Source organism: Camelus ferus, chromosome 6, assembly GCF_009834535.1.
Source record: "Camelus ferus isolate YT-003-E chromosome 6, BCGSAC_Cfer_1.0, whole genome shotgun sequence".
Classification (NCBI taxonomy): domain Eukaryota; kingdom Metazoa; phylum Chordata; class Mammalia; order Artiodactyla; family Camelidae; genus Camelus; species Camelus ferus.
In genome coordinates, this window is record NC_045701.1 from 14,889,946 (window position 1) to 14,911,344 (window position 21,399).

General features: G+C 40.4%; 1 protein-coding gene and 1 long non-coding RNA gene across 2 annotated transcripts in view; one reads left to right on the forward strand and one right to left on the reverse strand.

The window, feature by feature from the left end:
- Positions 1 to 21,399, forward strand: part of LOC116664105 (aromatase) — a 104,284-nt gene that overhangs the window by 69,421 nt on the left and 13,464 nt on the right. The window contains exons 2-3 of the mRNA XM_032481203.1: positions 7,119 to 7,304; positions 12,107 to 12,257. Of these exons, the coding sequence (XP_032337094.1) occupies positions 7,157 to 7,304; positions 12,107 to 12,257 (299 nt within the window). The 5' untranslated portion in view covers positions 7,119 to 7,156. The remainder of the gene's footprint in view (positions 1 to 7,118; positions 7,305 to 12,106; positions 12,258 to 21,399) is intronic.
- Positions 1 to 21,399, reverse strand: part of LOC116664108 — a 109,082-nt gene that overhangs the window by 37,149 nt on the left and 50,534 nt on the right. The gene's annotated exons all lie outside the window — the stretch shown is intronic.

Here is a 21,399-nt window from a genome sequence, read left to right on the forward strand (position 1 = left end):
ACAAAACAAGACTTCTATATATGCTGCCTACAAGAAATTAATTTCAGATCTGAAGACACACACAGACTGAAAGTGAGAGGATGGAAAAAGGTATTTCATGCAAATGAGGAAGGAAAAGAAAGCCAGGATAGCAGTACTTAGATCACACAAAATAGGCTTTAAAACAAAGACTGTAACAAGAGACAAAGGAGGACATTACATAATGATCAAGAGATCAATCCAACAAGAAGTCATAACAATAATAAGTATATATGTAGCCAACATGGGAGCACCTTAATACATACAGCAAATATGAACAAATATAAAGGGAGAAATTGACAGTAACATAGTAATAGTAGTGGACTTTAACACTCTACTTACATAAATGGACAGATCATCCAGACAGAACATCAATAATGAAACACTGGCCTTAAATGACACATTGTACCAGATGAACTTAATAGATATATACAGAATAGTCCATCAAAAAGCAGCAGAATACACACTCTTTTCTAGAAAATGTGGATAATTATCTATGATAGATCACATCCTAGGCTACAAAAGAAGTCTCAGTAAATTTAAGAATATTGAAATGAAAGCCTGCATCATTTCTGATCAAAAAGTATGACACTACAAATCAACTACAAGAAAAAAACTGAAAAATCCAAACACATGGAAGCTAAATAATACGCTACCAAACAACCAATGAGACCTTGAAGAAATCAAGAAGGAAATAAAAAAAAATACCTGGAGACAAATGAAAATGAAAACACAATGATCCAAAATCTATGGGACACTGCAAAACAGCTGTAAGAGGGAAGTTTACAGTAATATAAGCCTATCTCAGGAAACAAGAAAAATCTTGAATAAACAACCTAACCTTCCACTTAAAGAAACTAGAAAAAGAAGAACAAACAAAACTCAAAGTTAGTAGAAGGAAAGAAGTCATAAAAATTAGAGTAGAAATAAATGAAATAGAGTCTAAAAAAGAAAGATAAAAGATTAATGAAACTAAAAGCTGGTTCTTTGAAAAAATAAACAAAATTGATATGACTTTAGCCAGACTCATCAAGAAAAAAGAGAGCCCAAATCAATAAAATCATAAATTAAAAAGAGGTTATAACTGACACTACAGAAATACATAGGATCATAAGAGATCACTACCAACCATTATATGCCAATAAAATGGGCAACCTAGAAGAAATTGACAAATTCCTAGAAATGTACAATCTCCCAAGGATGGATCAGGAGGAAACAGAAAATATGAACATATCAATTATCATTAATGAAACTGAATCAGCAATAAAAAAAACTCCCAAAGAACAAAAGTCCCGGACCAGATGGCTTCATAGATTAATTCTACCAAACATAGTAGAATATAACCAAAGATAATTAACACCTATTCTTCTCAAACTATTCCAAAATTTTTCAGAGGATGGAACACTTCAAAACTCATTCTACGAGGCCAACATCACACTGATACCAAAAGTAAACAAAGATAATACAAAAAAAAAAATTACAGGCCAATATCATCAATGAACATAGGTGCAAAAAACCCTCAACAAAATATTGGCAAGTCAAATTCAACAATACATTAAATGGATCACATACCATGATCAAGTGGGATTTATCTTAGGGATGAAAGGATGGTTCCATATATGCAAATCAATCCTAGTGATATACTATATTAACAAACTGAAGAATAAAAATCATATGATCATCTCAGTAGATGCAGAAAATCTTTTGACAAAATTCAATATTCACTTATGATAAAAACTCTCAACAAAGTGAAAACAGAAGGAACATAACTCAACATAATAAAGGCCATATATGACAAGCCCATAGCTAACATCATACTCAATGTTGAAAAGCTGAAATATTCTCCTTTAAGACTGGGAACAAGGAAGGATACTCACTCTCACCACTTTTATTCAACATAGTATTGGAAGTCCCAGCCACAGCAATCAGAGTAGAAAAAGAAATTTTTAAAAACCTACATTTGAATGGAAGGGATAAAACTGCCACTGTTTGCAGATGATATATTATACATAGAAAATCCTAAAGACACCACTAAAAAACTACAATGAATTTGATAAAGTTGCAGGATTTAAAATTAATATATAGAAATCTGTTGCATTTTTATACACTAAAAACAAACAGAATGAGAAATTTTTTAAAATTTCATTTACAATCACATCAAAAAGAATAAAATATCTGGGAATAAATCTAAGGAAGTAAAAGATCTGTACTCAGAAAACTATAAGACACAGATGAAAGAAACTGAAGATGACACAAACAGATGGAAGATATAATGTGTTCATGGACTGGAAGAATTAATGTTATTAAAATGACCACACTATCCAAGGCAATCTACAGGTACAATGCAATCCCTATCTAAATATCCATGACATTCTTCAAGAACTAGAACAAATAATTCTAAAATCTGTATGGAAACAAAAATGAACCCAAATAGCCAAGACTATCTTAAGAACAAAACAGGAGGTATCACATTTCCTGATTTCAAACTATACTGCAAAACTATAGTCATCAAAACAGTTACAGTACTGGCACAAAAACAGACACATAGATCATTGGAACATAACAGAGTGCAGAAATGAACTCACACTCATATGGGCAATTAATCTACAAAAAAGGAGGCAATGGGGAAAAGACAGACTCTTTGATAAATCGTATTGAGAAAACTGGACAGCTACATGTAAAAGAATCAAAGAGGACTACTTTCTCACACCACACAAAAAAATAAATTCAAAATACATTAGAGACTTAAAAGTAAGACCTGAAACCAAAGAACTTAGAGAAGAAAACATAGGCAATAAGATCTTTGACACTGGTGTTAGCAGTATTTTTTGAGATAAGTCTCCTTAGACAAGGGAAACAAAAACAAACACAAATAAGACTACCACAAAAAAGTATTTTTTATACTGAAAGAAACTATTAACAAAATAAAAAGACCGCCTATTGAATGGGAGAAGACATTTTCAAACAATATATCCAACAAGGGGTTACTATCCAAAATATGCAGATAACTCTTACAATCCAATACCAAAAAAACAGACAACCCAATTTAAAAACTGGGCAAAGGACCTGAATAGACATTTTTTCCATTCTACTTCCAAATATTTATGAAAGAAAATGAACACAGTAATTAAAAGAGATATATGCACTCCTATGTTTATTGCTGCATTATTTACAATAGCCAAGATATGAAAGCAACCTAAGTGACCATCAACAAATAAATAGATAAAAAGACATGGAATATTACGGGGCCATAAAGAGAGTGAAATATTACCATTTGTGACAACATGGATGGACCTAGAAGGTATTTTGCTAAGTGAAATAGTCTGAGAGAGGAAAACAAATACTGCATCATTTCCCTTACATGCAAAACCTAAAAACTAAAACAAATGAACAAACAAAACTAAACAGAAACAAAGTCATAAATACAGAGAACAAACAGGTGATTGCCAGAGGGAAGGAGTTGGGGAGAAGGGGAGAAATATGTGAAGGAGATGAAGAGGTATAAATGTTCAGTCACAAAATAAATGAGTCATAGGTATGAGATGTACAGTGTGGAGAACATAATAACTACATAATATCTTTGTATGGTGACAGATAGCACCTAGACTTACTCTGGCGATCATTTTGAAATCTACATAAACACTGAATCACTATGTTTTGTCCCTGGAACCAACATAGTGCTGTGGGTCAATTATACCTCAAAAGCAAACAAACAAACCTATACAAAAGAAGATCAAACTTACGATTACCATAGGCAGGGAGTAGGAGGATGGAGAATTTAGAAGGCAGTCAAAAGGTACAAACTTCCAGTTATAAGATAAATAAGTACTAGGGATGTAATGTACAACATAATAAAGATAATTAACACTGCTGTATCATATACATGAAAATTGTTAAGAGAGCAAATCCTTAGTGTTCTCATCACAAGGAAGAAATACTTTTTTTTCTATTTCTTTAATGTTGTATACATATGAGATGATGGATGTTCACTAAACTTATTGTGATAGTCACTTTATTATGTATGTACATAAAATCATTATGTTGTATCACTTTAACCTTAAACACTCCTTTATGTCAATTATATCCCAATAAAACAGAAAAAAGAACTTAAAGAGAAAAAAGGAAAAGAAAAAAAATACAATTCAACATAGTCTTCGAAGTCCTAGCCACAGCAATTAGGCAAGAGAGAGAAATAAAAGGGATCCAAATTGGAAAAGAAGAGGTAAAAGTGTCACTATATGCAGATGACATGATACTATATATAGAAAACTCTAAAAGTTCTACACAAAAACTACTAGAACCAATCGCAAAATTCAGCAAGGTAGTAGGTTACAAGATTAACATACAAAAATCAGTTGCATTTCTTTACACTAACGATGAATCAACAGGAAAAGAAAGTAAAGAAACAATCCCATTTAAAATAGCACCCAAAGTAATAAACTACCTAGGAATAAATCTAACCAAGGAGGGGAAAGACTTATACATGGAGAACTATAAAACATTGAGTAAGGAAATTAAAGACAACTTTAAAAAAATGGAAAGATATCCCATGCTCCTGGATTGGAAGAATCAATATTGTTAAAATGGTCACACTGCCCAAGGCAATCTACAGATTTAATGCAATCCCTATCCAATTACTCAGGACATATTTCACAGAACTAGAACAAATCATAATAAAATTTATTTGGAATCACAAAAGACCTAGAATTGCCAAAGCATTACTGAAGAAAAAGAAAGAGGCTGGAGGAATAACTCTCCCAGACTTCAGACAATACTACAGAGCTACAGTAATCAAAACAGCTTGGTATTGGGACAAAAACAAACATATAGACCAATGGAACAGAATAGAGAGCCCAGAAATGAACCCACAAACTTTTGGTCAACTAATCTTCAACAAAGGAGGCAAGAATGGAATAAAGACAGTCTCTTCAACAATGGTGTTGGGAAAACTGGACAGCAACATGTAAATCAATGAAGCTAGAACACTCCCCTTACACCATACACAAAATTAAACTCAAAATGGATCAAAGACCTAAACATAAGACAAGATATGATAAACCTCCTAGAAGAAAACATAGGCAAAACATTATGTCACATACATCTCAGCAATGTTCTCCTAGGGCAGTCTACTCAAGCAATAGAAATAAAAGCAAGAATAAACAAATGGGACCCAATGAAACTTACAAGGTTTTGCACAGCAAAGGAAACCATAAGCAAAACAAAACGACAACCTACAAAATGGGAGAAAATTTTTGCAAAAGATGAAATTGACAAATGCTTGATCTCCAGAATATACAAGCAGCTCATATGACTTAATAAGAAAAAGACAAACAACCCAATCCAAACATGGGCAGAACCTAAACAAGGAATTCTCCAATGAAGATATCTGAATGATAAATAGGCACATGAAAAAATGCTCAATATCACTAATTATCAAAGAAATGCAAATCAAAACTACAATGAGGTATCACCTCACACGAGTCAGAATGGCCATCATTCAAAAATCCCCAAATGACAAATGCTGGAGAGGCTGTGGAGAAAGGGGAACCCTTCTACACTGCTGGTGGGAATGCAGTTTAGTACAGCCACTGTGGAAAACAGTATGGAGATTCCTCAAAAGACTAGGAATAGACCTACGATATGACCCAGGAATCCCACTCCTGGGCATACATCCGGAAGGAACCCTACTTCTAAAAGACACCTGCACCCCAATGTTCCTAGCAGCACTATTTACAATAGCCAAGACATGGAAACAGCCTAAATGTCCATGACAGATGACTGGATAAAGAAGAGGTGGTATGTTTATACAATGGAATACTATTCAGCCATAAAAACCGACAACATAACGCCATTTGCAGCAACATGGATGTCCCTGGAGAATGTCATTCTAAGTGAAGTAAGCCAGAAAGAGAAAGAAAAATACCATAGGAGATTGCTCATATGTGGAATCTAAAAAAAGAAAAGAAAAGAAAAAGACAAATGAACATAAATACAAAACAGAAACAGATTCATAGACATAGAATACAAACTTGTGGTTGCCAGGGGTGAGGCAGGTGGGAAGGGACAGACTAGGAGTTCGAAATTTGTAGATTCTGACAGGTATATATAGAATAGATGAACAAGATTATACTGTATAGCACAGGGAAATGTATACAACATCTTGTGGTGAAAAGAATGTGACAGCGAATATATGCATGTTCATGTATAACTGAAAAACTGTGCTCTACACTGGAAATTAACACAACATCGTAAACTGACTATAACTCAACAAAAAAATTTTTAAAACAGGAAGAAAAATACAACAGAACCAGTAAATCAAACTGAAAACTGTCTGGCACAAGAGATTAGCTGCTATGGGGAGTTTGGTTGCTGAGTGACACCTGAGCCTATTTCTGGCATCTACTATGTCTGTCTTCTCCTCTCTTCCTGCTTCCCCATTCGTACTAACTCTGAAGCTGGCCCCATGTGTACTGCTTCCTCCAGCCCAAGGTGCAAGAGATTTTAACTGATCAAGGCAATAGAAAGACTTTCCTGAGTGAGTCACACTCATTTCAATATACAACTTTAGGAGAGGCTCTGAGAATGCCTCAATGAGGCACAAGAAACACCTTCTTGCTGGAGAAGCTCACTCTCTGGGGAAGTAATTTTGAGCAAGGAAGGGTGTTGGGGAATTTTTTTTTTTCATTAATTTGGCTTCAAGAGAAAAATATTGCCTAAAAAAATCTGCTGATGAAAACACGGGATGACTCCACCTCTGGAAGGAGCTTCATTTTCATGTATTTTGGTAAGAAATTTGGCTGTTAATTGGGATTTCAGTCACTCTACCCACTCAAGGGCAAGATGATAAGCTTCTATCAAACTAAGCGTCTAAACGAACCTGAGACTCTACCAAGGTCAGAAATGCTGCACTTCAAGCCAAAAGATCTTTCTTGGGCTTGCTTGTTTTGACTTCTAATCACAAATTTGTCTTGTCTAAGTGTCCAATCACATTATAAAACAAAGCACCCATCTCTACAGTACAGCATCCTCTGAAGCAATAGGAGTCCTAAATGTACGTTTTGAGGAGTTCTCTAATTTTTCTGGCCCTCTGATTTCCACAGGACTTTAAATTGCTTCCCCTGAGATCAAGCAACACGAGATGGTTTTGGAAATGCTGAACCCAATACATTATTATAACATCACCAGCATGGTGTCTGAAGGTGTGCCTGTTGCCGCTATGGCAATCCTGCTGCTCACTGGCTTTCTCCTCTTGGTTTGGAATTATGAGGACACATCCTCAATACCAGGTAAGTCAGTCATTTAGTTCTGTACCTAAGATTTTTTGCTTGGGCTTTTGGTCCATGAGGGTAAAGGAAATTTTATAAAAGGACAAAGAACAAAGCTGAGGAGATGGCTAAACACAATGACAATGTTAGCGAGTGAGGACTCAGGAGAATATTTTTAAGCCAGTTATCTGCACATGTTAAATAAACTATTAAAAAACATCTTAGATACTCCCTTTCAGTCTGCACTTTGCTTTAGTAAAATAGAATTGACACAAGTACCCTTTAAAGTAAGTTTAAGAAGGGATGGAGCAAGGTAAAATTCTAGGGCGTTTTTTCCTCTTTACTCAAATATACTCCGGTTTTGCTCTGAAGGTGAAAATATTTCTGGAATGCCTTCTGTACTCCCTTCCTTCTCCCTCCCACTTTCCCTCATCCCTGTCTTCTGCCTCTCCCTTTCTTGAACTTAGTCCTTCTCTATCCCGCTCTTCATTTTCTTTTATTCTTGGGTTGTAATATTGGTGCCACTACAAGGGCTGGGTGGGACGTGGACAGTGGAAGAAAAATGGGACCACTAGAGTTCCCTTGGAACCATCACACCCTGAAAGAAACTTCAACAAGCTCTGTGGATCAATCAAAAGTAGAACATCATATAATTACCCAGATAATTACAGTAGAAACCCCACCACTCCACACTATCAGATTAACTTACAAATAACCAGACTGTATTTTAGTTATCTGGGAAAATTCCTCATGGCAGACATGTGACCACAATCCAATAGGACATATGATAAGGCATGGTCATTAAACACTTTCACGTGTGGTGGGCCTCTTCACAGGGTGATGCTGAGTGGGAGTGTGGGGTTGGTGCAAAGTGTCCTGGGTCTGGATTCTAGAGCACATAGTCCTGTGGTTCTCAACCCTGCCTGAGGTGAGTCCTCATGTGGATTTTTAAAAAATCTCCCAAAGTGATCTTCCTGAGCAGTCAGAGTTGAGAGCAAAGTGAGGAGCCCAAACCCTTCATCTGGGGAAGGGAAAACTGAGACCAGAAAGGGCATCTGCCTTGTCCAGGCAACTCCCTATGATAAGTATGAGAAACTGTGTTCAAACTCCTCTTTCCAAAGGTGAGGGGCTAAAGACCAGAGAAGGGAAATCACTTGCCAGCACCTCAGCAGGAAGGAAACTGGGAAGGGGGGGGGGGGCACCAGGAAGTCCTAAACCCCAGGTGGATGATCATTTTGCTACCAGGGAGCTTCTAGTTCTATGCTTTCCCTGGGAAAATGTGAAGTCTGGTCAGAGCCCTCTAGTGGCCCAGACTGAGATCCTGTGACTCCTGGCTGGGGAAAGGAAGGTCAGGACACTGTTCTTGTTGGATGGTTCTTACTGACCAATACTTTCGGATTTCTTTTGCTAGATTCCTCCAACCACTGTCTCTCTCTGGGTTCTTGGTTTTATAGGTTGGAGATTCTCAAGGTCAGTGAAAACCAAAGAATTAACAGGTGGTATAATAAGCCAAAGCCCTTAAGTAAGTTACAGTTTTCAAAGCAGTTTCATGCAGTTTCAGCCATGTTCTCTTGTGAACCTCCTGGTATTCTGGTGAGGTGGGTGTGCTGAGGCCTATTTTGCAGATGAAGAAACTTAATACTTACAGAGGGTAGATGTCCACAGCTAGTAAGTGATGAAACTGGGACTCAGATATAAGCTTCTTCAACCTCCATTTACCGAGAGGCCCTAGGATATCTGATGCTGGGGGCAAGGGGCCAAGGAGTGTGCAAAGATGACACACGTAGGCAAAGGACTTAGTGCCAGGGAGGGCTATGATGGCTGGGGGAGAAAAGAGTCACTCCTACTTGAGGGTTTTGTAAGCTTCAATTTGGGGAAACTGCCCCAGTTCAAAGATCTCTGCCCAAGATTCCAGGTTACCTGGCACCTGGCAGCTGTCCCTTCCCCAAGGACACAGGGCCATGCCCAAACGTACACGTGCATCCTCTCCCCAAGAACCTCTCTCTGCCCTGAGCACCACATCCCTAGGAGGCACTGGGTAAAGGACATGGCAACAAAGTCCCCCTTTCCCCATTAAAAAATCTGTTTTACAGAAAAGTGCACAAATAAATGGGTCCTCACAGTCCAGCACAAGAAATGTTAGCAGCATCCCAGAAGCTCCTCAGGTGCCTTTTCAATCATACCCTCTCTCACCTCTAGAAGTAAACAATCATCTATTTTGTGACGATCACTCTCTTGCTACTTTATAGTTTTTTTCACCTAATTTCACATTCCAAACAATATACCTTGATTTTGCCTGGTTTCACATGTTTTAGCAATAGAATCTTACATTACTATTCTTCTATCTTGCTTTTTTGATCACTTTTATGCCTATAAGATTCATCCAGGTTGTGGCATGCAGCTGCAGTTCATATGGTATGCATGAACATCTCATGGTTTAATCGTCCATTCTACTGTTGATGAACATTTGGGGTGTCTCCAGTTAGGGGCTACTGTGAACAGTGCTGCTATGAACGTTTGTGTGCACAGGTTTCTTTAGGGTGTATACCTAGCATGGAATGCCACAGTGGGTGGGAAGTCCCAGCTGTTGGCTTCATGGAGGCTGTTCCTGCAGAAAAATGCAGTGAAGTATTTCCTGCTCCTCTCAGGGTGTGCAAGAGGCTCCCGCAGTCACCGCATGCCTAGATAAGCACTCCTGAATCTGAGAAGCAGAAGGCAGCTTAATGTGGATGCAACCAGTATTTACCTAATAGCCTACCAAAATCTCTCCCCTCCTAGAGCATCCTTCTCTCTAGCTGGAGGGTGTAAAATATACAAGTAAATGAAAGAATCACACTAGTTATACTTATCATACCATCTCCAGTCTCTAACTTAGAGCTAGTGTTTTTACCTAGCAGCGGCTCAGTGTCTCCTGGATGAGTAAGGCTGCCTATGGCTGGTCGCTGAGGACTCCAAACTCTGCGTCTCTTCTGCTTAGAGCACTCAGGTTCCCAACCTAAGCAGAGTTCAGTATAATCTCTCCTTTTCAGCAGATACAGGTCTCCACTGTCATATTTGAAATTTGAATTGTGGTTCCTAAATACTAAGACTTCCTATATAGCACCAAACTTTTAAATAAAACATAAAAAGCACTGCCTTTCATTTATACGTTTTTGTTGCTTATGGGCTTAGCATATGTTTATGCTAAGTAAGTGTTTGTTGACTAAGTCTATTCCCAAATAGAAAGATGTTTGACTTCACATGGACTGAATGTATGAGATAAAATGATATTTTTCCATTTTTATGAAAATGTAATAACATCTAAAATACTCTAAATAAGGATAACATTGAAAACTTTATCCTTTACACATGTCTAATTAACTTCAAAAATTCATTCAGGAAAAATTTATTGAGTATCTACAATGTTTTAAGCTATAAATATTTAGTAAAGTATATTGTTATTTTGCATATTTCAGTTAATAAGAGGTCAGTATATCTGATGACATTTTAAGGAAATATGTATAAAATCAAAACTGCTTGCTTAATTCTTTTTGAGAACTTAATGACATTATTTTAATATTGTCAGTTATTTACTAACAATACAGTGTTATCAGAACAATTCTAAGATTAAGAACTTTTGACCCAAAGAACCCAAATCCTTGTTTTTGTCCTATAGACATTAACGAAGAAATTTAAAGACAAAAAAAAAAAAAAAATTCTGACAGTCTTGTCCACATTTACCCAGCTACTGCAAGGTTATGAGTAAACCTTTTTGCCAAATTTGGGGCTAAACTTCAATTTAGATGATTTACACAAAAAATCAGATTTCATAGATAATTACGTAACTCTTGTCCATAATGTGACATCACAGTACTATCCTGGTCAGTTGTGTGAGTTTGGCTTCATGACCATTTCACTGAAAGAATGGAATTAAAGGAGTAAGAGATAGAAATGTTGTAACTTTACAATAAAGCTCCTAAAACCATTCCAAAAAGTTTCTGACTCACTTTTCACCACCACCACTAAAATCAGCCACCCTGTTTGTTCTCTGATATAAACAACAGCAAGTTCGCTGGCTGTTCACTGGATTCGTGCTCTTCACAATTCTGTCACCGTCTACATAAGCAAGGGTGTGAGGGCCACTGCTCTTCAGTAAAACCACATCACTGAACTCAGACTCTGGTCTGGACACTGATCAGACCCACTGCCTCATTCCTCAGTGCTTAACTTTATTTGGTCTAGTGAGATTTAGCTGAGATTCTTTTCTTAAACGGAATCCTTTTCGAAAGAGGAAAAAAAAAAAAAAGAAATGAATGCTTTTTGTTTGCACATTATCTTTGCAGACCATGTTCCTCACAGTTAAAAGGATGACACCAAAACACAACCTAATTCAAACCCACCCATTTCATAGACTTGTACTTTCAAACGCAAAGTTTTCAGATAAAACTAGGCAGCCAGATCGATCCGTCAACACATCACTTGTTCTGGCTTTCATGCTTGTTACTAGAGGGACTGACTGAGCTGCATTTGAAACTCACGGACACCACTTAACACAGCAAGAAAAGAGTAGACACCTGCTCCAGTTGATTCGGAATGAAATGATAGAGACCAAATGTAACTGGAGTGGTGCGTACCTTGGACTGTTTTTTACTCATGGAGCCGCAGATCCTCATGTTAAGCTTATGCTGTTGTTTTAATCGTTTTTCAAATGTGTGATTCACCTATATACATCAGAAGATGTAAAAGAACGTTTAGATAACAACAACAGGAAACAGCAGTAACTTCAAGCAGTTTGTCTTTTTGGTGTTGCTGAAATACTGACTGTGATCTGATGACTTCCCTAGGTCCTGGCTATTGTCTGGGAATTGGGCCCCTCATTTCCCACTGCAGGTTCCTGTGGATGGGGATCGGCAGTGCCTCCAACTACTACAACAAGATGTACGGAGAATTCATGAGAGTCTGGATATGTGGAGAGGAAACACTCATTATCAGCAAGTAAGTCCGTTACTAATCAGGCACATATTTTATAATCAAGGCTGGGGTTTTCTCTTTTAAAGAAGAAACTTATTGTGATATCTGGCCATCTTTGTTTCTATATTTTTACTACTTATATGAAGGTGAGTAATTTCTAGATAAAAATCTGAAATTGTAGACAAGTGCAATGATTAGGCTTTGCTTGAAGCCCCAGGTACACAGATAAAGAATTCTGGAGAGCTGCAAAATTATTCAAACTCTCCCTGAACAGTGAATATAGAAACTCAGATGCACGTGATTCGGCTTTGACAAAACATACTTTAGGGAGAGGTATCATCTCATTCGCTTTCCTAAGATGTTGAGTTTTATCCCTAAAATAACCATTAAAACAAAGAACAATAACAGAAACAAAAACCTGAGACAAAGAAATCTGACTGTATCTATTTCCAAATGTGTTTCTAATGCCAGGGCACTGAGAAACTCTAGAAGGGTAGTCAGTGGAAGAAGGCACCATTCATATGCTGCTACCCTATTGGTGACTGGGTGCCAGTGTCCTTGTGAGTGACATTATGCAAACCAGGAACAACATTACCTATGAAAAAATGTTCCCCTCACTCTCCCTGCTCTGTTATATTTTCTGGATAACTTTAGCAGATTGAATTCACTCGAGGATTAACCAAATATGCACTGACTGTGAAGAATTACTTTTGTGAAATACTCATTTTCTTATTGAATGATCATAGAAAACGCACAGTTTAAAAGAAAGCAAACATCAGCAGATGTTCTAGACATTCAGCTCTATTTCCTAGCTTGTCAGCAAAGCTACCTCTAAGTTGTCACATTAATGAGTTTTTATATTTATAATCCTTGACAAGATTTACCCACAAACTAAAACTGAGCAAGAGGTTTTTACTGATATTAGAATTATTTGATCAGATACACACTATCGCCCAAAAGTAAGTGAAGCATTTCTGGAAACTACATTGGGTTTTTTTTCAGGCCAAGATGACAAACATCATTTTGTAAAACACCATGATGAACTCAAAGCCCAATTCTTTGAACCAAATACATGAAAAAGGGGAGCAGGGAAGAAAAATCTGCTACCCTTCCAAATATTTCTTACTCTACCAGAATGCTATTTTCGACCAAACCGGTGCCTAGATAGCCACCTGGGTTTTCTCTGTTTCGCTCGGTGTGGCGTTGTAAAACTTCAAAGAATAGCTAAGGCAGACCACGTTTATACAATTAAACATAAATAGCCTCAGGTGGAAATGTTGTTTCATTGGGTTCATAGTGAAACAGTCCAAGGCTGTGGTTCTAAGAGCGGGGTCCCTCCATCAGCAATATCCACATACCTGAGAACTTGTGAAAAACGCCCATACTTGGGTCCCACCCTGGCTCACTAAATAAGGGTCTGGGGGTGAGGCCCAGAGATCTCTTTTCACAAGCACCCCAGGTGACTCTGAGGCACACTCCAGTTGGAGATCCACTGCTCTAATTACAAGAGCAGAGTTAGTCCTTCATTTTACTTCCCTTGGTCTACTGAGCGCTGCTCAGATAAACTGGAGTGCATTTGGTATGTTCTCATTTTCAAAATCAATACTTGACTCACTTTTACAACTGACTAGTCTCAAAATGTCCTAGAACCGATGATAACTGGGCTTGGGGGACTGGGACACAGGTCCTGCTCTTTCATTCCCCAGCACCGCAAACTGCCTTCTAGCCCTCCTCAAGTCAGTATCTGCCTTCCCTGTCACCCCCTGCCCTCAGACACAGGTGAAGGGACCCACAGGGCTATTTCTCCGAAAGGCTACTGCCTGCAGCTCAGGACCTAGAGCAGTGCTTCTCACCCTGGCTGCACATTAAAGTCACCCACTGCCCGGGCCTCACCCCAACTTTTACAGTCTCTGGGTGGGGGGACCCAGGCATCAGTAGTGTCTACAGCTCCCCAGGTGATTCCAGTGTGCTGCGTGCGAAGCTTGAGGGAGAAGAGAAAGTAAGATGCTTCCAGGGCAGTGGGGCCCTTCCCTGGGGTTAGGGAAAATAGCTAAGCAGGTTGGAATGGTTTTGTCTCACTGTCTTACCCTTAAGTCTAGCTCAGGGGGTGGGAGTGCAAGTCCAGACCTGGAGGGAAGAAGGAAGCACGTGAGGAAGGACTGGAGGACCAGAACAGAAACTGCTTGTACACACTAGATACTTAGATCACCAAATAAATTCCCAGGAACCCCAAAGCCAATTCCTGAAATAGGAATCTCGTTACGGTGCCCGTGGCTTCTGACCACTCTGTTGTCCTCATCGGGAACGTGACCTTAGCGACCCTGACAGAGTCAGGTGCTGATTCACGCTGAGGACCTGGACAACAACCCACTCCGCCCCTCTCCCCGCTCCCCCAGCTCCTTCCTTGTCCTGTCCTCACAGGCTTTTCTCTGGTCGGAGCCTCCGTGTTCTCCTTAATTGCCTCTGAGCCGCTCAATTTTGTTGTTAAGGGCTGAGCTCCCCTCAGGAATAGGACATGTTTGTCCCCATCTCCTTCCCTGCCTGCTCTTCTGGTCCTTCCAGAACTACCCGTACTTCTTGAAAAGACCCCACTGGACCTCACAAAGCTTTTTCTTTTTCTTTGGATAGTTTGCCAGATTTTTCCTCTTCTGAAAAATATGACATCTGTAGTCATTACAACTGTGCTGAGATTATGGCCCAACTTCTCAAACTAGCTAAGTCCTGAAGTGGTGGGGGCTGCAGAACTTCAGGTGGGGGGACGTCAGGAAGGATTCTGCTGAAGCAACTGGGAGCTTTGGGGGAAGATCCACCTGGTCATCTGTGGATAAAATATGCTCGATTCCCTGGGCAGGGATGCTCTAAACGAATGAGGGTCTACAGACGTCATGCAAGACACTATAGGTCGTGTGTATATATTAGTGTTTGTCATGAATATCAAACAAGAATGTAAGTAGCATGCATTCCAAGGGGACTTGGCATTTAACATGCTAACTAGGGTCATATCTGTGAGTCTGTTAGCAATTTATATACCATTATGGTTATACTATTTATATGTCTGTTTTAATTATATATAAATTTACAGTGAATTCATTAGTTATTCTGCAAATATGCATTTATTGAGAACTGACTATATGCCAAGTACTGGATGATGCTAACCTATCATAGTCATTATTCACTCTCCATTCATTCACTAAACAAATATTTATTGAGAACTTCTTGTGTACATCAGTAATCATGACAAACCAGCCCCAAATCCCTACCCTTCTGGACAAATATACTGTTACATTGCTAACACACCAACGGTGAAAAGGTAAAACATATGTTATCAGTAAGGTGACCAAGTGTCTTGCTTTGCCTGGGACTAGTGGATGTCCCACGATGTGGGACTTTTAACGCCAAAGCTGAGACATTCCTGGACAAACCAGGGTGGTTGTCACACTATAAGCAGGTAGAGAAGTGCTATATAGAAGATGAGATGTCTGGAGCGAGTCTGGGAGGGTGAGGTAACAGGATCCTATTTCGGATATTTTGACTTGACTCACCTAGAGGACACAGTTGAATGGGAGGTTAAGAAAGAAGGTCTGAGCCTTCAGACCCTCCACTGTAGTCAGAAACTAGCAAAGGAGGCTGAGAAGGGCAGCCACACAGAGAACAGAAAAACTAGGAGAGTGTGATGGTCTGAAAGCCAGGTGAGGAATGCGGTCAGGGAGGATGGAATTGTCAACCTTCCGGATGGTGTCACATGACTGGACAGAGACAGGAGCATTGTATTTAGCACCAGGGAGGTCATGAGTCTCTTTGGCAAGAGCAGTTTCAATAAAGTGGCAGCGGCAAAAGTCTGACCCTAGTGGAGAATCCAGGGAGAAGAATCAGAGGCAGCAGGTACAGACAACCCTTCCAAGGAGTTTGTCGTAAGGAAGGCAGAGAAATGGAACAGAGCTGAAAGGGACGTTCTGTCCAAGGAGCTTTTGTTTGTTAAGATACAGGATATTATAACGTGTGTTTTGATGGGAATGATGAATTACAGAGGAAAACTGATGATACAGGAGAAAGGAGTGTGTTAGGGAAGATGTGAAGGGGCTCCACGTGACAAGTGGGGCTGGCCTTGACAAGGGACACAGAAGTTCATCCACAGTAACAGGAGGGAAGGTTGAACACATGGGCACAGATCCTGGTGGTTGAAGGGTGCAGAGATTCTAGTTGCTTATGCTTTTTAGTAACACAGGAAATAAAGTCTTTAGCTGAGGCTGAGTGGGGAGGGAATGGAGCTTAGTGGAGAGAGGGCGAAGAATAAAATAGTTATCCAAAAAGGTGAGATTGGATGGACTAGGAAATGTAGTAGAACTGCCTTGTGCACCAAGGGCCCACTTGAACTTAACTGAGTCCTGCCTGTGTGTATGTGCGCGCACCTCTGCACGTATGGATTTTTCCCCAGCCCCATTCAGCTGCCAGGTGCCAGCACACAGTGAGCTAAGAGTTGGATTTAGCCAGAGTTGAGGTTTTACCAGGCAACTAGAACACAGCATGGGGAAGGTCAAGGAAATTGAGGATGCGTGGAAGGGAGAGACTCTAATGATTCACAGTTAAATATTTTTCCACCTCCCTTGTAGAACAGTTGAAATGAACACGAAAATTGAAAGAGCAGTCCTCCTACGTTTTGCCCCCACGACCTTGACCTTCCGAAGAGATGAGCTCTGTTGTCTTACAGGATGTCCCACTTTCCAAATTTTGCTCATTGTCTCATTATTGTGTTATTTAACATACTCTTGATTCCCTGCATTGCTTACAAGCTGAACACTAGTTCAAAAGGCTCAGTGTGATTCAGGTTAAACGTTTTGTCACAAAGCTTTCTTGTTAGTCCTGGGCACTTCCTATTGCATCACAACAGGAGACCAGGAAAGGCAGTCCCATATAACTGGTAGGAAATTTGATCAGGTTAGGGTGGTCACCGTCAGATCTCTGTTATAAGGATTCTTTTTCTCTTGCAATGACCCCAGTATTGAAGCTGGGTAAGTGAGGATATTAGAGGGCAAAGGACAGGGAATAGTTCGTAGGATTGATGGAGCACAGGACAGGTCTACGCAAGGCAAGTGTATTTAAATGTTTGCTACCAATTATTCCATTGATTGTCTCCCCCATATTTCTAGTACTCATCACACTTGAATCTGGCCACAAGTGTGTGAGTTCTTTAAACTCAGAACAGGAGGGTGGCTTCCTCCTTACCACCCAAGAACTTACTTTCTGGCAACTTTTCGTTTTGAAGAGACAGTAAGTATGCCATCTTGGGAGCTGTCTTTTGACTTTAGTCACCTTTAAAGAAGAATAATGACCCCAGGGACAAGACATCTAACCTACCCACTGTCCCTTTGAGCTTGGGGACTCGGTCTCTGCTCAGCAGTGAGAAATCCTCACTGTCCCAGTCAGTCAATCAATACAACATCCCCCTCACCTGGTGGTACAGGCCGGCCCACACTGTGGGAAGGAGGTCTCTGCTGTCCGCCCCCAGAGTACTCTGGGCTGGCATCCCTAGTTCTTCACCAACCTTCTCGTCTCCACTTTCCTGATTTACTCCGGTTAGACAGGGCCAGCCTATTTTTGAGGTTTTAAATTGCTTGTCCTCAGCCAGTCACACTTCCCTCTGCATGTGTATCCCTTGTAGCTTTCCTGCTGTGTTCTCTGCCAAGCCAGAGCCTCTGCCTCAGAATAACTGAGAGGGTGGTGCCCCCTAGAGGACACACTGATTTTAATCATTAGCTCTTTATTAACTAACATTTAATTGGGTGAAGTTGGGGTGTCTTATTCCCTTTTTTAAATTATTGAGGAATTCCTCCAAAGAAACGGGCAGGCCAATGTCTTTTATGAAATATGCAAGAGCTCTAGGGTCAGAACAGAAAAATACTACTCTGCTAGTTTCCTAAGTGCTTAAAATGTGTAGATACAACTTTGTGAATAAAAGAGTATACAAATTACTTTCTGCGTTAATTATAGAATGAGGTAGGGGGAGGAAAGAAAGTGAGAGTCCTGAAAACTTAATGAAGAACTTCAGTCCTTTCTATAGCAGGATCTTTCTCCATACAGGACAAAATTTGGGCTATCTTTTGGTCAAACTAACACCGTGGAATACAGATAGAAAAATACGGACTTTTTTTTTTTTTTTTTTTACAGTTACTAGGAAGGGAAAAATTTGTGCAAAATTCAGATAATCTGATGAATATTATCTGGAATTAAATCAAGAGTATATTTGACTTAGTAGAGAGCATTTTATTTGAAAATAAGTTTTTTTTTTTTTCCTGAAAGAGATAAAATAAATGATTCATTAATATAGTAATTCTGTTTTCCTTACTCAGCACTGCCATCATTTTAGGGGCTCTCTTTTAATGTTCAAATAGGACTTTGGAATCCATCACAAATGTCAGGGTTTGGCTAATACTTAGCCCACAGGCTAGTCTACTCAGCCAGAGGTGAGCTCTTTTGGCCCAGTGTCTCCCAGGGGAAAGCATTTTCACAGGCAGTCACTGAACAACCTCATGAAGGCAGAGTCCTCCTTTTGGGAGCCAACTGTTAACTTGCAGAGACAAACAAGTAAGGAGACGTCCATTCCGTGCCATGTAAGCACCAGTTACATAGCCTATGGTAGCCAGTCCCCATCTCAGAGGGTTGTATGTTCTGGAAACACCAGCAGTAGGAGAATTTGCAGTTGAGAAACAAACTTTCAGTGAAGTGGAGAAGAAGCAAAATTAAAATCAACACATGAAAAGTTCAACAGTATTAAGTTCACCAAAGTAAGAAAAAATAGCATCTAAAATAAGGCTAACCCCAGAAATACATTATGCATCTGGAATTTGCACAATCGAGCACAGTGCAATTCCTTCTATCTCCTAGCCCCTACGTGCCAGAAGATAGCCAGATTCTCCCTCCTTTGCAGTATCAAAAAGTGTTTATAAATTTATTTTACTGTCCTGCAATAAAGTGCATATTTTCTTTTTATTCCTCTGCTCAAATGTTTTGCCGCTTTCTACTGTTGTGATCTGTGTCTCTGAACCCCACCCTGGCCTTGGAGATATGGGATAATTGATAATCCCCATGTGGGAAAGCTCTGGGGGATCTATTTTAACTATTCTAATTTTTTGAAGCTGCAGAATCACGTATGGAGAGAAGTCACTCTCCCATGCTTACCTGTTACTAAGGGGAATTTGCAATTGGCCATGTCCCCACGTAAAAATACTGTGGCTTAAACCCTGTAATCTGAAAAGCTGGTTATCTTCCCCTGTAGAAGAGTCTGGAAGATGTGTTTGTTAGACCTTTGTTAGGACAGAGAGGCAGAGGGTGATATATGAGAACTTGCCTGTGCCTGAGCACAAACTCTGGTCCTTTCTCCTCAACAGCACAGGGTCGGTCGAGGGCCCCATGCCTCAGAGGTGACGTTACGAGGGTTATGGATAAAAAGGCTGGACCTTGGAGGGAGGTACTGAGAGGTGACATTTCTTTCCTCCCTCACTCATCATAACCAGACAACCCTGTGGCTAAGGGTTTTGGGGCGGCAGCCTGCACTTCCTTCTGCCCTGGTCTGTCTGACTTGTATCCTCACTGCACTGACTTTCCTCTGTACCTTCAGATAATCTGGTTTGACTTCTCCAAGTGGAGTTTGTGTCCATTCTTTGCCGACAATATAGATACTGGATTGGCACAATTGGAAACAATCGACATACAAACACCACATGTCCTGCTTATTACCTCCTCTATGTTCAGATAAACCCCATCCCATCAGTATTCATGGCCCCTTCATGTGACACACCATAGAGGGCTAACCGTGTAGCTTATTAACTCAGGACACTTGGACTTCCAGTTTCCTGAAGGAAGCTCATATGGTCACAGACACCACTTAGGCTTCACCCACGTAGCCTGCTTCTCTCTGGGCCCCGCACTAAACTTTTCCAGCCTCAGCCCCTTTCCACAGGAAATACAGTCACCTGCAGCATTTCTTCATTTTTCACTTGGTAGATGAGAAAAGGTTTATACCACCCACTCCCAATTCTCAACCTCGTGAGTTCCCAACAGACATTCTTTTTCCCGAAGTCCCTCTTTTGCTGAGCAGAGAACCAGGAGTCCTCTCCTCCCTAAACCCTCACACACATAGGTTCATCCCAGCTCTTTCTCCTCTACCCTCTCCTGTGCTGCTTGTATCCACCATCCAATAAACCCACCCCACCTCTATCCTGAAGACAGTAACTATCCACTTATCCTTTATCCTCCCAATTATTAAATTATTTCAATGATCCATTTACCCATCCAATGTCACAGCCTAACTTCTAAGCAGTCTTAATAAACCATCTTCTGAACAAAGTGACTCTTCTGCAGAAGACTTCTGGACCACTATCCTAAGAAGATAATATTCTCCTCACATGTGCAGGCCCCATGACTTCTTCAGCTAGGATTTTACAACATTTTGTAACTCTCATTGCCTTATCGTGCCCAAATTGGACGGAGATTGGGGGCAGGAAGAGAGTCCTGGCAGAGGAGATGGGGGGAGGGGCTGCCTCCTCTTTCCTAGTTCCTCGAAGATCCATCACAGACTTTAAAAGCTGGGCCTGGGGTGGGGATAGGAGGCACTGGAAGAGGACCCAGGAAGTTCAAGGAAGCCTGGGCTATAGGCCAGGTTGCAGGGTTGCCACATCGAGGGCTATCTAGTGGCTCAGCACGCCCTGTGTCCTGGGAGAACTCTGTGACCCTGGAGACCTTCATGAGTCGTGATGGATGCAGAGCCCTAAGAGAGCTGCTGTCACCATCACAGAGAGTCTTCTAGGCCCACCCCAGTCAAGCCCAAATCAGAGGAGCCCAGGAGATATCCTTCCATCCCAGAATGATACCCCATTGGAGGGCCAGGCCTGATTGGGGGACACTGGGGGGTGGGTGGCACAAGGAAGAAGGGCTGTTTCCACACTAAAGAGGTAAGGCTTCAGTTAACCAGCAACTCCCAGTTCTGAGGCTCACTTCTGCAGGGGCCACACTGTCTGGAGAAGGGCTGCGTGGGGGATGGATGCTCTCAGGTATATGGTGGCGTAGAGGGTTCATTTCTTAAAGCCTTGCAGCTCTGACCACAGTGCAGGGTAGTATTTTAGTGACTTGGAGTTAGAGAAGAAAAAGAAGTAACAAATACTGTGTGTGT